The sequence below is a fragment of the Molothrus ater genome, chromosome 5 (assembly GCF_012460135.2).
Source record: "Molothrus ater isolate BHLD 08-10-18 breed brown headed cowbird chromosome 5, BPBGC_Mater_1.1, whole genome shotgun sequence".
Classification (NCBI taxonomy): domain Eukaryota; kingdom Metazoa; phylum Chordata; class Aves; order Passeriformes; family Icteridae; genus Molothrus; species Molothrus ater.
The window spans coordinates 38,224,468-38,240,508 of NC_050482.2; the positions used below are offsets into that span (position 1 = coordinate 38,224,468).

General features: G+C 38.4%; 1 protein-coding gene across 9 annotated transcripts in view; it reads left to right on the forward strand.

The window, feature by feature from the left end:
• Nucleotides 1-16,041, forward strand: part of NAV3 (neuron navigator 3) — a 509,813-nt gene that overhangs the window by 446,064 nt on the left and 47,708 nt on the right. For 7 of the 9 annotated variants that reach the window (XM_036400276.2, XM_036400277.2, XM_036400271.2 and 4 more), the window contains 5 exons: nt 917-1,193; nt 3,269-3,974; nt 5,539-6,027; nt 12,351-12,392; nt 14,739-14,899. In XM_036400276.2, the coding sequence (XP_036256169.1) occupies nt 917-1,193; nt 3,269-3,974; nt 5,539-6,027; nt 12,351-12,392; nt 14,739-14,899 (1,675 nt within the window). The remainder of the gene's footprint in view (nt 1-916; nt 1,194-3,268; nt 3,975-5,538; nt 6,028-12,350; nt 12,393-14,738; nt 14,900-16,041) is intronic. The other 2 variants (XM_036400273.2, XM_036400278.2) reach the window with 2 other exon arrangements.

Below are 16,041 nucleotides of genomic sequence, written 5' to 3' on the forward strand. Positions count from 1 at the left end.
AGAGTTACACTGAACAGCCTGTCAGCACAAAGAACACCGGTCTTGTCAGACACAGAGGGTAGGGTCAGTCTCTGTTTCTATTTAAGCCACTTTCACAGCTTCTGCATTGTCTTGTTGGGCTGCCCCTTCAGCACTCCCCTATCAGCATGCCTCAGGGAAAGCAGATGCCACAGGGGATTTAGGTCCTCACTGGTGTATCCTCCAAGTGGGTCTGAGTTTCAGAGGGAGCATGAGCCCAGCTGGTTGCCTTCACACAAGGGATGAGTAGTGCTGGCATACGCCTCTCCTCTGCTCTGTTAGCTGATATAGCTAGAGAGAGTTTCTTGTTGGACAGAATTCATTTCTGTGGAGACAGGCCAGTAGAAAAGCCATCAGCTGTAGCACAAGTATTTTTGGGGAAGATGCTATCCTTGCTCACTGGTGGCACAACATACTCTGTTCTGCTGGAGAAATATTCCTAATCCAGTCATTGGAAGTCTTGGGTAGGAAAAGGCAGGAAGCCAGACTGAGGTGATTTTAGTAGTGTATTCAGGAATTTGCTCACCCAAGCTTTTAGTAAAACTTCTCAGCACAGTGATTCACTTCTGAAATTTAGATTTAATTGAGGAACAATAAGGTATCACCACTGATAATTAGAGTGAATTACCTTTCACTGTATTATAGTTTATCTATAATAGGGATTAAGGGAAAAAGGAAAGGGATTAAATCTTTTGCAAATAAAAGAAAGAGAGATGTCATTCTCAAATGGCTATATTTTGTATGTTTTTAAACTTTTGGAATCAGTATACTAATGCTTTAGAAGTTTCTGTGGCCCTTTCTGCAAATAGGCCAAATTCTCCTCCCCTGCTATGATTTAAGAAATCAGCAAATAACAGAGATGCTGGGACTGACCATATCTCACACAAATCTCTTGTAGCTGAAGACGGACTCAGAGAAGCGCTCAGTTACAGACAGTGAAACTTGGGGAAGCACTGAAGAGCTGAAGAAGCCAGAGGAAGACTTTGACAGCAGCGTAGACAGCAGTGGCAAGTGGAAAGGCCTTCCCTCAGGGCTGTCTGAAGAGTCAGAGAAGGGGGGGCAGAAAACATCTCTCTCTGTATCACAGACCGGATCTTGGAGGAGAGGCATGACTGCACAAGTAGGAACAGCTCAGTCCAGGCACAAAGCAGGAACAAGTGCACTCAAGACCCCAGGTAGGAAACTTCTGTAGTTCAGATTACGGTGGTCTTAAAATAATTGATGGATGTTATAGATGTATACATATATGTATATCGTTTGCTCCTCCCATAAATGACTGCAAGCTCAGATTTTAATATTAAAATAACGTTTTCATTTCTGTTAATTTGCTACATGCATAATAATAATTTTTTAAGTACACATGGGTGCATCCATAACAAAAATTGTGATTGCATTTTGTTGTGCTGTCATCTGTGTATGTCAATGCCTATTAATTCTTAGAAGTATTTTGGACTCATCTGTGCCTTATCTTTATTCTCTAGAAAAAGTTACCTTTGATAATTCAACATATGGATAGAAATGGCCAAATATTAGAAGTTGAATCAAAAACATTTAATATTCAAGGGAGGGGACTCCAAATGATATTTTTAGTTATTTCTGAACTAAAGCTAAATTATCACATTCCAGATACTGTGAGTGTTCTACGCCACTGTTAAATACTTTTTGTAAAACAAAAAGTATTTTTACGCACTTTCAGTGCTAAATGCCCTCCTACCTAATTTTGGAAAGCCTCTCAGAAGTAGTAACCACTTCTGCAATCTAGTTTTGAAGCAAAAAATACAAAGCTGATGAAAGAGATAATTATTAAAAGCATCTAATCCTAATCCATCATTTTACTAAGGAAATGTGTATTCTCAGTAGAACATTTTCTGGTGCTTTTTCATGTCCTGAGACAACAGTGCATGCTTCAGCCCCTAGTGGTAAGGGCAACTAACAAAGATCTCAGAATAAGTTCTGCCCTTTGTGAACCCCTTTTGTTTCTTTGCAATTTGGAACTGCTAAAGATTGATCAGTCTCTGGTCTGAGAGATCCCTGAGGAACACTGCCATGGTGATCATATGGATACAGAAATTATATCCCTCTAGTAGCAATTAAAAATGGAGATACTTAAAGGTTTTCTGAACACCAAGCTAAGCTTTCCAGATCTGTTTTGCTCAAGGTGATCAGGCAGCCACTGTGCAACACAGAATTGAGGCCTTAGCTACTAATGAGCTGTATGTTTGCTGGGTCAGAGTCTGATCTGTATCATGGCATGTGCATCTGTTTGTGTAACATTAAGTGTGAGCTGGATAAAAACATGAATGAAGTTAGTTCTGCTTTGCAGGTGTCACTCTTTATTACATTTTAGTTTCTTTAGAGAAATTAGGTCATCCACCTCCAAAGCTTCCAAGAGTAAATTAAAAACTTTGGTATGTTTTAGGAGTTATTAGTTGTATACAGTAGATGCTTAGAGATAAATTAGAATTGAAATGGCAATTTTTATCTATTTGTGAAACAGGAAAAGGATACTTTCTGGTATAGCAGAACATCTTACTTTGACCTTCCTGCATGTGACAATAAAATTTTAGGAAATACAGAAGAAAAGTATAAATATATGTTATATAGTCACAAGCCTAGACAGGACTGAAGAAAACCTCACAAAAAAATCAAAAATCTTGAGAAGTCATCAAGGATTCAACAAAGACTAATTAACTTGTGTAATTGATATTGTTACAGATCAAGACGATTAATTCCATAACATAATCTCTCCCTGATAATTTTGTGTAACTAACCAGAACAAACTTAGTCATACCCTAAAAAGATGTAATCAGTGAAAACTGAAGAACTCTATAAGTACCACTAATTTCTACACACATCATTGATGTCATACTTCAGGAGATGTTTATTACATGTAATGTTTTATTTTCAAGTATTATTTCTTTCATACAGAAATACTGTTAACAGAAAAAAAATAAATCAGTCAAGATTCCTTATGGGTCATTCAAGATAATTTTCTACAACTACATTTTACACCTATCTATGAAAGTGGAAGTTCTCACGGGAATTTCAAGCTTTTAATACTTAAAGCTTATCTGTAGTGTGTCCTACAGATAGCTGATGGGAGACTTAAAACCAAACCGGCCTGTTCCCTTAGGGGAATTCTATTTGTGTATTTTTTCATTTTGAAAGTATAATCATACAGTGTTGAAATTACATATTTAGACATTGCAGCTTAAACACAAGTGACCATTTCAGATATTCTTTTACTTAGGAAAAACCGATGATGCAAAAGCTTCAGAAAAAGTGAAAACTCCACTGAAAGGAGCCTCCATACAGAGATCTCCGTCAGATGCAGGGAAGAGCAGTGGTGATGAAGGGAAAAAGCCTCCCTCTGGCATTGGGAGATCAACTGCTACAGGGTCATTTGGATTCAAGAAGTCTGGGTTGGGATCTTCTACCATAATCACCACAAGTGGAGCAACGATCACAAGCGGGTCAGCAACGCTAGGAAAAATGCCAAAATCCTCAGCCATCACTGGGAAATCCAACGCAGGGAGGAAGACGAGCTTAGACGGTTCCCAAAATCAGGATGACGGCGTCCTGCATGTGAGCTCAAAGACAACTCTGCAGTACCGGAGTCTGCCTCGCCCCTCGAAATCCAGCGGCAGCGGGATCCCCGGCCGGGGTGGCCACCGCTCCAGCACCAGCAGCATCGACTCCAACGTGAGCAGCAAGTCTGCGGGTGCTGCTGCCACCAAACTGCGAGAGCCGAGCAAGATCGGGTCCGGGAGGTCCAGCCCTGTCACCGTCAACCAGACGGACAAGGAAAAAGAGAAAGTGGCCGTGTCAGATTCTGAAAGCGTCTCACTGTCCAGCTCTCCTAAATCCAGCCCAACTTCTGCAAGCGCCTCTGGCACACCAGGACTTAGACAGCCAGGATCCAAATACCCAGATATTGCTTCCCCCACGTTTCGAAGGTTAGTGCGTTTCTATGATTCCCTGAAGTTGCAATATATAAAGCAGGGATTTTCAGTATGTTGAAGTACTGTGCAAAAAGCCTTTTCAGGGAATATTTTGCCACAAACAAGTTAAGTACAGGAAAATAAAAGGGCAGTATTTTTTTCATACAACACAATGATTTATTTGAGATTTGAAGACCTTCCCAGACCTGAAATGGCTGCTCCCTGAGGTTTAAGCATTTTAGGTACATCCCCATAACCACAGTTTGAAGCTTAGAAGGTGGAATCACTGATCTTATGGGCCCCTTCCTACACAAGATGTTCTGTGATTCTAAGTTCAGCCGCATGTGCAGTTTCTTCTCAATACTGCAGTAAACCCCCAAAGGGAAGAAGGACCCTATGTTCAGGCACATTCTCTCAATGGAACAGGCATTGCCACATTCTGGATGGAGAACTGAAGAGCTCTTTAAATTATAGAGTTAGATTTGCTTTCCCATTGTTGGCAGCATCAGCTACAAACACTTCATTATCTTAGCAGCTTCGTTCCATTTTTTGACACAAGCATTGGCAAGGCTAAATTTCAATTGTAAATGCTCTATTGTAACATTTCTGGAAGTATAAATCTGGATGAGTGAGTGCTCCATGAATTGGGATGGAGCACTTTCACTGCTGGAGAAAAAGCCGACAGTGCCCTCTTGTGCCTACTTACCAAACCATCATCTCCAGGCAGCTGGGGAGCTGCAGCTTAGTTTTGTGGGCTTGGCAAAATGTAAAACGGGTTCTTATCTTGCTAGACATGCTTACTTTACATCATGATAACTTTTGCATTTTTTTACCTTTAATTTATAAGCTGTACATTAACTGCAGCTTAAAATATTTCCAGAAATACATTAAAACGTTGCATGACCTTTTAGTTCAAATTTTAGAGGACTTGAAGTCTATTTTTTCATCATCACTATAGAATTTTCATATCTAGAGTTGCTGGAAGATATTATAACTGTGACATACAATTTTATCATTCCTGCCCTTGGAGACAAACTGAGCCCATTTAGCCATGGTGCAGTTTATTCTGAGTGGTTACTACATGACTGATGACCACATGACCATCTGTGCAAAAAAAAAACCAGCAAGAGGGGAATTTTGCACAAATACTTAGATGTTTATTAAAATATGAAGGATTTAGCATTTTGCAAGTGTTTGTTGCAATCATTTAAGCAGATTTGAGAGATGAGGAGTTTAAAAGCTAATGACTTGGGAATGCTTAATTACTGAATTTGGGTGAAAGTGTAATCTGTTTATGAACTAGGAAGACAAAAATGTGATTATTTTACCTCTCTCTGGGAGGGTCTGTGCAAACAAAGAGCACGTCTCAATAGGAGTGAGTAAGAGCAGTTATAAAGAAACAAGCCATGATAATTGTGATATGGTTAAGTGAATTTAAATTTGTGCTGTGATTGATCAACTAGGTAGGCGTGATTTTCGTAGCAGTAATTAAAAATGTGTAGTTTGGCTCTTAGGATGTTGCGCCATGAATGTTTAATGCGGCTATCAGTTTCTCTAAAGCTATTTGTTTTACATTTAGGTTGTTTGGTGCCAAGGCAAGTGGTAAAGCTGCCTCTGCACCCAGTACTGAAGGTGTGAAACCCACATCGGCAATGCCCAGCCCTAGTACCACATTGGCACGGCAAGGCAGCCTGGAATCGCCATCCTCGGGCACAGGCAGCATGGGCAGTGCAGGTGGGCAAAGTGGTAGCAGCAGCCCCCTCTTCAGTAAACCTTCGGACTTAAATGCAGATGTTGTAAGCTTAAGTCACTCCCTGGCTTCCAGTCCTGCCTCAGTGCACTCTTTCACATCAGGTGGTCTTGTGTGGGCTGCAAACCTGAGCAGCTCTTCAGCGGGCAGTAAGGACACACCAAGTTACCAGTCCATGACTAGCCTTCACACCAGTTCCGAGTCTATTGACCTCCCTCTTAGCCATCATGGCTCTCTCTCTGGACTGACAACAAGCACTCAGGAGGTTCAGAGCCTGCTCATGAGGACTGGAAGCGTCAGATCTACTCTTTCGGAAAGGTGAGCTTGCCTATAGATATAGTGACCACAAAATAAGTGAGAGGCAAAAGGACAGGAGCCAAAAAAAAAAACCCCTCCACCTTTTTTGCTAAAGGGACGCTGTTTAATTAGCAGCTTCGTCCTTCATGTAATAAAAGGAAGGAAGAAAAGAGAAATGAAAGGCATTGTGCTGTGGAATCAACTGCCTTTTAAGGTTTTACAAGCACTTTTTCTACCTTGAGAATTTTTTGAGTTTCCTTGTTCTGGAGACAGTGAGAGAAAAGGGGGAAAATTGTCTAACTAAAGGCAAGTGTAAACAGCCAAGAGGCACATAATGATTCTTGCAGCAGGATCCACCTGCTGTCCCAGCATTTGGCAGTTCCAAAACAAGCAAACCTCCAGCTGGGGGACCCCTGCTTTTCTCTTCCCATTAGCTGAAAGCACAGGCAGAGCTGGTGTGTCCTGGTCTTCAGCTGACCAGTCTTGCCTTAAAATACTCAGTCTTGACAAGTTTCTTCTTACATGGTAATCATTACACAGATCCTTACTGAAGTGTAGCTTCACTGGCAGGGAGACAGTTTACAAGATGAGATTCTTTTTGTATGATCAGTCCTGGCAAGTGCCCAGAACGGACAAAAAAATGCAAGAAAATGTTTTTCTGTTTGCTCTATTAAAGAATTTTTTTATATGCAGACATTTTACCATTTAAGTTACATTATAAAAGGTGCGACCAGTCTGGCACAGTTGAACCAAGATTTTTTCTTTGTTTTTTTTCTTTTTTTTTTCCTTTTTTTAATTTTTTTTTTTCCTTTTTGAAACATTTATCTGGCTTTGGAAAGAGAGAAAAAAAATAATCTTTTCTAGGAACTAAGTAACTTATGTTTCCCATGAAAATTTTCAGGATTTGACAGTGAAACTCTTATCTCACATGGGGACTGTAAAATCAATACTAAATATTTCATTAGCCTTTGATTCAAAAAATGAAATTTTACTGAAACAGTCAAAAATATTTTAAACTTAATTAGTTTTTTAACATCCCAAACATTTTAAGGAGAAAAGACCTTTAACATACAACGTAGAGTTTTTTTGCCCTTTATTATATAAACTCAGAGATTGTTCGATACCTATCCTTTGCATAGAAGGAATTCACTTTCAGTAAGCCAGCATTTAAAAAAACCTCATTATCAAAACATTGAGAAATCTAGATGGAAACTTTTCATAGATTTCATTTTCTTATGTTGCATTCATAAGTATTACTATATCAGCTAAAAATCACACCTCTTACTAATATACAAATTATATTACGATTATATACTAATATATTATTTTAATAATTATAAAAGATATATATGTACCAATATAACATACACTAACAATATGTAGTATTGTTAACAATATAGTCATTATAAATACACTGATACACAAGCAATTTGTAGTTTGCACTTTGCCTTTAATTTTCACATAGATATTTGAATTTGTGTACTATGCACTGAATGTGACAATATTTCTTAAAAGGTCAGTTATTAATACTAAGCTTACAAAATCCTTCACTGCCACATATATGGATGATGAGGTCACTAGAATGATGTGGACCAGTATGAATTCATGCCAAAAATTATATTGATACACAGGATCTTAAAAATCACGTTTCAAAAATTAACGGCTTGGCAGAAGTTTCTGAGCAACCTCCACTGCTAATACTTTATGTATTTGTTCAGTGACTTAATTTCAGTGGTTCCAAATACTTTGCCGTTGGCAATATTTTTGTTTCAGATTAGTCCATATGGGGATATTACGATTAAGTCCAGTGAGAGCCATTGTTCGTGTTGATCTGGCCTCAAAACAAATATATGTACCTAGAGTAAATGGTGTCATTTCTTGAATTATAGCCCCAACAGGGTTTTTGCAGTTCAATTTTTCTAAAAGGTCTGATACAAGTGCTGAGTTTCTAAACTCTTTTATACATGAAAACCTACTTGTAGCAAATTATTTTTCCACAACAAAAGCATTGATTTGCAACTTTGGAGACAGATATGCTTGGCAGCACATTATGTCCTTTTTTCTTTGTAATCTCATATTTGAAATGCCTTTCATTATACTAATTATAGCATGGCATAGCATAAAAAATTATCTGCAAGGAGGTTTTTTTCTTTTTCTTCAGTCACTCTAGAGCTTGCAAAAGGCTGAATCAGCAGTCCTTACAATCAGATGTACTAATGTAATGTAGGGACAAAATCAGAAAGCACAAAGTGCACCATGAGGTACAACTAGCAAGCAACATAAAGTCCGTGCAGAGAAAATGCAGGAAAAAACTGAAAGAGAGGAGAGAGCTAATGGAAAGCATACTAAGAGGAAATGAAAAGGTTGAAGTTATCTTCAGTTTACTGGTCCTGATGAACTTTTCATTTCCAAGCTTCAGGCAGAGCCTGGAACCCTGAAGTCATTAGAATTGGAGAAAAGTTTTCAAAGGCTCTCTGCTGAGGAAAGAGTGAGGAGGAGAGCAGGGATGGAGAGCAAGGACATTATGGGAAGGCCAGTTGGCCTGGAAAAATACAGAAGACATTAAACAAAATAGGTTAAGTAACAAATAACATGAGATTGGTCATTAACAGCCTTTTAAATAATAAAGGCTAATTTAATTCATTGGCAGGAAAATATCCTCTCTGAATAGCAGAAAAATAGTAACTGCAATAAAAATCCTGAATTTACTAAAGCTTTAAGTGCTATTCCTAATAACAGTCTTATAAGCAAATGGGAGGAAAAAGTTCTAGTTGGTAAAGAGTTACTGAAGGTGAGTGACCAAAGGCTGATTGGTCCGAAGGGATATACAGGGCAGGATGTATTTGCATAGGTACAAAATGGAAAATAGTGAGGCTATCTTGCAGTACATGTGTACAGAGCTGTAGTGCCATGCTGGGAAAAAGCATTTTGAAAATGAAAATGTTGCATATAAGTTTTAGAAAGTAAATATCCCATTGTCCTTAATACTTTGGGACATCAAGTTTTAGGAAGGAACAGCTGGAAGGAACACAGAAAATGAGGACAAAATCTCAGAGTACCTCTGCATTTTCTTTGAAGGAAAATAGCCCCTGACTGCCTCCAAAAAAAGAGTCACCTTTCATGGAGACAGCAAATCTGCAAGGTCTCTGCTATTTTTGCCCCCGTCTCTCTAGGGATGCTCAGACTTTGCCCACAGTTTTCAGGCTGCCCACTGAGTGATGGTGCGGCATCAACGCAGAGCTCCCTGACAGCTCCTGGAGTGCAGTGTCAGAGTTCACTCTAGCCAAATTCTGTATCATTCAATGAGATTCTGTTGCATTGTAACAACCAGAAAATAGACTCAGTAAAAGAAAGCAAAATATTTTTTTTCCAGAAGGAAATTATTTTGCATCTCTCTTAGGCCTTTTGATGGTTTTGCACTAGCAGTATTCAGAAAAGTCTAATTCTACTGTCGTAGCAGTGTAGCTCCCTATATGGGAGGACACTTGTACCTTACAGCAATTCAGAGGGATTAAAATGATCATGCAGGTACTTATACTCTAAAATAAAACCATCTTCTGGGGTTAATTGAAAATATTACTGCCTTAGTTGTAAAATTTTCCAAGTGGACACATCACCAGTAGTTCTTTCAAACCCTTAATTGCTGTTGAGCATTGCAAATTTGTAACTTTCTTCTGCTTAATCTGAAGGACACGGCAAGGAAGGCATAAAAATGCAGAAATATAGAATAAACAATGTTCTGATCAGCAGTAATAGCTGCATTTTAAGATTAGCAGAGTGGAAGTGGTTTTTTACTTACATGACTGGCTTTCTCTAGTTTGCTTTAAAAGAATGTGTAGTTTTGAGTGCTATGAAAGTGCATTGAAATCCACTTAAGCCCTTCAAGACTTTCAATTATTTGAAATTATCATAACTGATAGTTGTGGTTTTTAAGGTGTGAAACAGTGCATCACGTATCAGATTTTCTTATATGCCTAGCCTTTGTAGAAACTAATTTGTAAGACCCATATCAGCTTGGCCCAGCTTGTCATGGAGCTCCCTAGCTGTTTCTTAGCTTGGAATAATTTGTTTTATTCCTTAGCAGCTCTGAAAGAGTTAGATGTAGCTCAAGGATATGCTATTATGGCCCTTTCCCAAGATAAGCTCATCACTAAGGGCAGGTAGGAAAATGGGGAATGTAAGGCTTCCTGTAATTTCCCTCATAGAAGTTATAGTCAGTTTCAGCAGTTTAAAATAAACAAAAGAGAATGAGATACAATGGGCTTGATAACTTCAGCCTATGTCTTCATCTTTTTGCAAGATTGCTTTTTCCAATTTACCTAGCAAAGGAAAATATCAGGAATATTATTATATTCTCATCCTCTCTTTATATTGCTCTTTGTCCATGTATGCATTGCTTCTTTCAGGAAAGGACTGTCTTTATTATCATTATCAACTCCAGAGATGTGAGGTAAATTAAGTTCTGTTTACCAAAAGTCCGGTTTCTGTGGAAGCAATGAACCCAGCTTTTGGTGGATGAGTGATTTCAGATATTAAAAAGATATGGGCAGTTATTGGTCTGAAGTAATAGTTACATGAAACTTTGCTTAATGGTTTCATATAATTATCTAAAATCTAGGAGCATCTTTGTAAGCATTATTATTTTAAAAACACGATGAGCTTTTGCTACACTTACTTTATTGCAGTTGCAATAATTCCATGTTTATGTTGAGGAATATTCATCCCTATTTCATTTGATCATCTGAATTCAGAAGATTTTTGGAAAATCTTATGGTCAATCTTAACCTTATATGACTGGCATACCTTTTGGCTTGTGGGTTGGTTTAAAGGAGAACTGACTCCCTTATTTTTAGATAATGTACTATAGATTACTTTTAAATAAATATATCTCCAAGTCAAAGTAATATTGGAAAATACATTGTTCATTTGCACTTTTAAGTGTTTGCATAAGAAACTGGTGTTTTGATCATGTTTATTCATCTTGAAATTTAGAGGTGCATAAAGGTAAACGAAGGAACATCAAGGCTGCATTTCTCTGTGAAGAAAAAAAAAGTGAATCATTCATTCAAATTTACGTTTTCTTTTTGCCAGCCATTCTAGGTCCTGTTAGTTATGTTGGGAGCAAAATGCTGAAAATACAGTCCTCTGTCTGACATGGGCCATGGGATTACTCCACATGGATCATGATAACTGGGCCTGTGCTGAAATACTGCTGATTTTCTCCTTTCATTTGCTTTCTCCAAATGCAGAACAAGGCCCTTCATTTAACTAGTAAAATTGTCTCTAAAATTTACTGGCGGTAAAATAGTTTGCTTCTATTTGCCCAAGCCCTGATAGTAATGCACTGTCCATGCCAGCAGTGTTTTCACTGCCTTTATCTGCTAGGATCAAGGATACATGACAGTAGGACTCCCATCACCCACAGCACAACAGGAAACACCTTTAATAAGGGTGTTTCTTGGGTAGCAAGGGTCCTAAGTTACTGCTGCTCTCAGAGGTGTGATTATGATATGTAATACAGAAGCTTTCAAAAGCCATTTTGCCATTTGATCCATGCGATGGCACTAAGCTATGTTCTAAAGTGAGAGAACTTTGCAATACTTACTTGATGATAACTATTTCAAACCACACCGACCGGAGACCAATTTTCCAACACTTTATGATGAAATGCTGAAATGGCACTTGGAAGGAGGGCTAGTGGGTGCTCTTCCAGTGATGGGGTTTAAATGAGGAAAACTCCATCCATGTGTTTTGGGTATTCAGCCACTCTGACGCTTTGTGTGCAGGAAAATGGAACAACATCGCTCTGGTGCCACTTTTCATTGTCCCCACCATCACCTTACAGTGTGATCCCCTCAACAATAGAAAGCCAAGTGTCTGAATCTTTAGGACATATTTCTACATGCAGAGCTGTCATTTGGCTTCTGGCAAGGCCATGCTGCCTCTTAGCAGGTGCCACAGCCTTCATTTCTTTTGGAAATCTATTGCCTTATCATAAGCAACTGTGAAAAATAAAGATTCACACTGTGACCATATGATTCTCACACAGATTGCAGAGCAAAGCTGTAGAAAGGTTAGAAATAGTAAAGAAGCACTTCTTTCTGACTTGGACAGTCTCCAAATTACTATTGACCCAGCCCAGAGCGTGTCTAGATGAAAAATGAATGTGCAGCAGTCCATGTCCTATTGTTCCTTCCAACGAGTACAGGATTTATCATGAAAGTTATATTAAAAGAAGTTAAATGACCTTCTGTTATTCACACAAACCTAGAGCTTTAAAATTTGTGATTCTGAACAGTCCTGTTTGCTGTATGTCCTTAGGGATTTTTTTTTTGTTTTAACAGCATGCAGCTTGACAGAAATACACTACCCAAAAAGGGATTAAGGTATATATATTTTTGAGCATGACTGCTGCTTCTCTATTTTCCTGTAACCTCTTCTATGCTGCCTTTATTTTTCTTTCTCCTTCTGTTGATCCTGTTTACAACAGAGCTCTTGGAATTTCAATTCAAACCATAAAATGTAAATTTTAACAATGGACTTTTTCTTTCCATGTCTGCCTAAGGAATAAATCTTCTTTCAAGAGATACCATGGAAAGTAAATACTATTAGGGATCATTTCCTTATGGAATGAATCTTTAAAAGACTTTGAATCCTGGAGAGCTAAAAGAGACAGAACAATATATTTATGCAATTCAATAGGTCTAATTATTGAAAACATTATGGAGAAAAACAAGATTTTAGAGGTGGATCTGACTTTGGACTCATGCAAACACTCATGCAGTTTGAACTGGAGAGCTACTGAAGGGTAGGGCTAGAAAATACTAATTTTACTATCCAAGGTTTGTAAGTATAAAATGTTTGCTGCTCCATACAGTTTTCTTGGTCCTTATCCAGCAATACAGAGTCCAGCTTTGCTACTAACACTTCACTAAATTCTGTCTTCATCACAGAAAACAGAATTTATCTACCCTCTTCTCTCCTCCATGGTGAAAAGAGCAGATTATTAGGTAACTTTGTTAGTCTCATGAGGCATAGAAGCCCATCTCCCCAATCGGGGAAGAAGATTTGGCAAGCAAGGATATATGTGCATGCATACAGACACTGCAGCTTTCTAATAACTGAGATTGCACCATTAAATCTCCTGAGTTATGAGTAAATATTTGTGAAATTTTAAGATAGTGCTAAACTGTTGTCACTATAATGCACCTTCTGACGTTCGGCACTAGCTGTTCCTTAATAAGAATTTAGTCAACATTTTTATCATCACAGAACAATCACTTTGGATTTGGAGAGAATGGAAAAGGTGGAAGACATTAAAGGCATAGTGAGGACCCTGTGAGGATACTATGGGATGATCAAAGTTTGTGGCTGTACAGCTGTAACGGTGGCTGAAAGCTGAAAGTGAATTGGAGTGGGAATAGTGCTTATAGGCATATAAAAAAGATCAGTTAGCCCAGGAAAAAAATTCTGTTTGATTTAATGTGCAGAGAAGCCAGTCCAAAACTCACATCCTGATTTCTTGTTTTGCCATCTTTCCAATCTGATAACCACTCAGTAACTTTGTGCTCTACCACAATTATAGGCAAAGATCATAGCTGTATTTTTGAAAGGAGAAAGGAAGTTAATATTTAATGAGGTCAAGATGGTTTACTGCTGTAAAATACTGTACAACACCCCAAGCACAACACAAGAACTTACATGTTCATTTAATTTTCTCTCTAAGCAGAAACACTTGTGCCTCACAAGCCTGAAGCCAGAATATCAAAAGCCCTTTCTGCACTGCTGTTTTGGGGAACACTGATGGCTCATGACAGTAGCAAAGGAGGTGTTCATTTCTCAGCAGGATTTTGTCTGAATGAAGCATTTCATTCTGATTTTCAGACATTGCTGAAAAGAAATCTCTTGATTAAGACCCACACTGTCTGCACATTTTAATGTTTAATCACTGCCAGAATTGTCTTTCTTCCAGCTCAGCCAAGGCTGGACCCAGTGAGTTACCAGTTCTCCCTCTTGGCCCACATGTCACATTGCACTTGTTTTATTGGTTTACCATAGGAAGCAGTTGATTAATTATTTGATTGCCAAACTTCTTCCTTCCAGAGAACTTCTTTCTGCTAATTTTTTATTTTTCCTGTCCCTTTCCCTCCCCTCAGTTTGGGGCAGGACACAATGTCAGGTAGCATTCAGAGCAGCGCATCTAGTGCATATGACCATGAGCAGCTGTCATTACCAATGCAAACTCCTCTTTCAGAGTTGTTGATCTGTTTCACTCCTGTTGTCTAATCAGTTGCCCACATGATGTGTGACAGATGTCATTTTGTAAGTGGCTACTAACGTTACTTGGCTTCTATTCTGTCTATCCCCATCCTAACCATACAGCTTCCAAGCTTTTGCATCAACCTGTACACTTCCTATAGCTTTGATGTCCTTTTCTGTCAGCTCAGTTGTCTGTCTGCTATGGTTTATCATCCTGTCTCTTCGAAAGAAGGGAAGGCTGTTTTGGGGAGGGGGATGAAGAGTAAGGGGGGGTTCAAGTCCTGTATGTTTTCAGTGTAACCCAATGGTAAACTGTATCTAGTTAAAATCTCTGGACATAATCACTTGACTGGACTTGATGTTTTCCTAGGGATTTGTTCTGTCTAACTGGTGAAGGGTATTTATGTGACAGCTGTTTCTTTCTAAGGCATCACCTTGTCATTGTCTTGAGCATGCCAGCTGTGGTTTTTCAGATACACACCATCATCCCGGCAGACAAGTCAGGAGGAAGGCAAGGAATGGCTGCGCTCCCATTCAACCGGAGGCCTGCAGGACACTGGCAGTCAGTCCCCGCTTGTCTCTCCTTCAGCTATGTCTTCATCTGCAACTGGAAAATATCACTTTTCCAACCTGGGTAAATGCTGTTTCCCTTCACTGTTTCTCCCTCTCTTTAATGGAACCATAAAATTCAGCTGTACATATTTCTTAGTCTGCCAGGCTAGGTAGTTTATTTTTAACATCGTCATCACCATATTATTGTACCTCACTAATGAGGGGAAATTCACAGTGTGGTTAATGAAGTGGGTCAAAGTACCACCTATTTTGCAGAGAGGAAAAAAGAAGGACAGATTCTTTATGACTTGATCAAGGAGATAAATTTTGAGGGAGAGTGGAAATTAGCTTCTAGTTCAAAGCTATTCATCTTTTAGATTTCATAGTCAGTAGGATTCTTTTCAATGATTCCAGGGAATGTCAGAAACTAAACATTGCATTTTTCCTACAAGGAGGTTTGCTTTGAGATAGACCTTTTCAATGTGTTTCAGTAGCTGGACCTGGCTGTAACTGCACTGGACCCATTCCAAACCTAACCTTGAATGTAATATAGTATTTTGGGATGTGAGTGACATTGCGGTTTTATTTGTTTACAAACCAAAGTTTAGATTTGGTTCTTCTGAATATTGTTTCAAATTAATCCAACACAAGTTTATTTTTTTATAGTATTATTTCTTTCTTTAATTCTGAATAAAACCTACTTCTCTCCACTGAATTTGTCACATACTTAGGTTCGCAATGGGCTTTTTATGATTTAAGCCCCTAGTAAGGAATTACTAACATCCTTTGAAGAATTAAGACTTCTATCTCTCTGTCACAGCTTATGGCATCTGTAGGTTACGATCACTCAAAAGAAATTTGATCAGACATATACATGTTAGTCTTTACTACATACAGGAAAAGAAGTTGAGCTAAGCTACTTTTAAAAATTAAATTGGATCCTCGTTAAACAAACCACTGCTTTGAATTTTCCTCCTGTAGTTTTAGACAGTTTTTTCCATGTCACAGTTATAGGCAGTGTTTTTTCACTATATTATTTTCTCATGGCAATCATGGCATTTTCTTTTTGTTCATAGTTCTTGTGTACTCACAATAGAGAGAAATAAGATCATGGGGTTTAAAATTTATTTTTTCATTGTCCTTTGCTTTATTTCAGTTTTCATAGCCCTGTGGAATAATTTGCTCTCACAACACAGCTGTTCTGGTAGTTTATAACTTAGGACT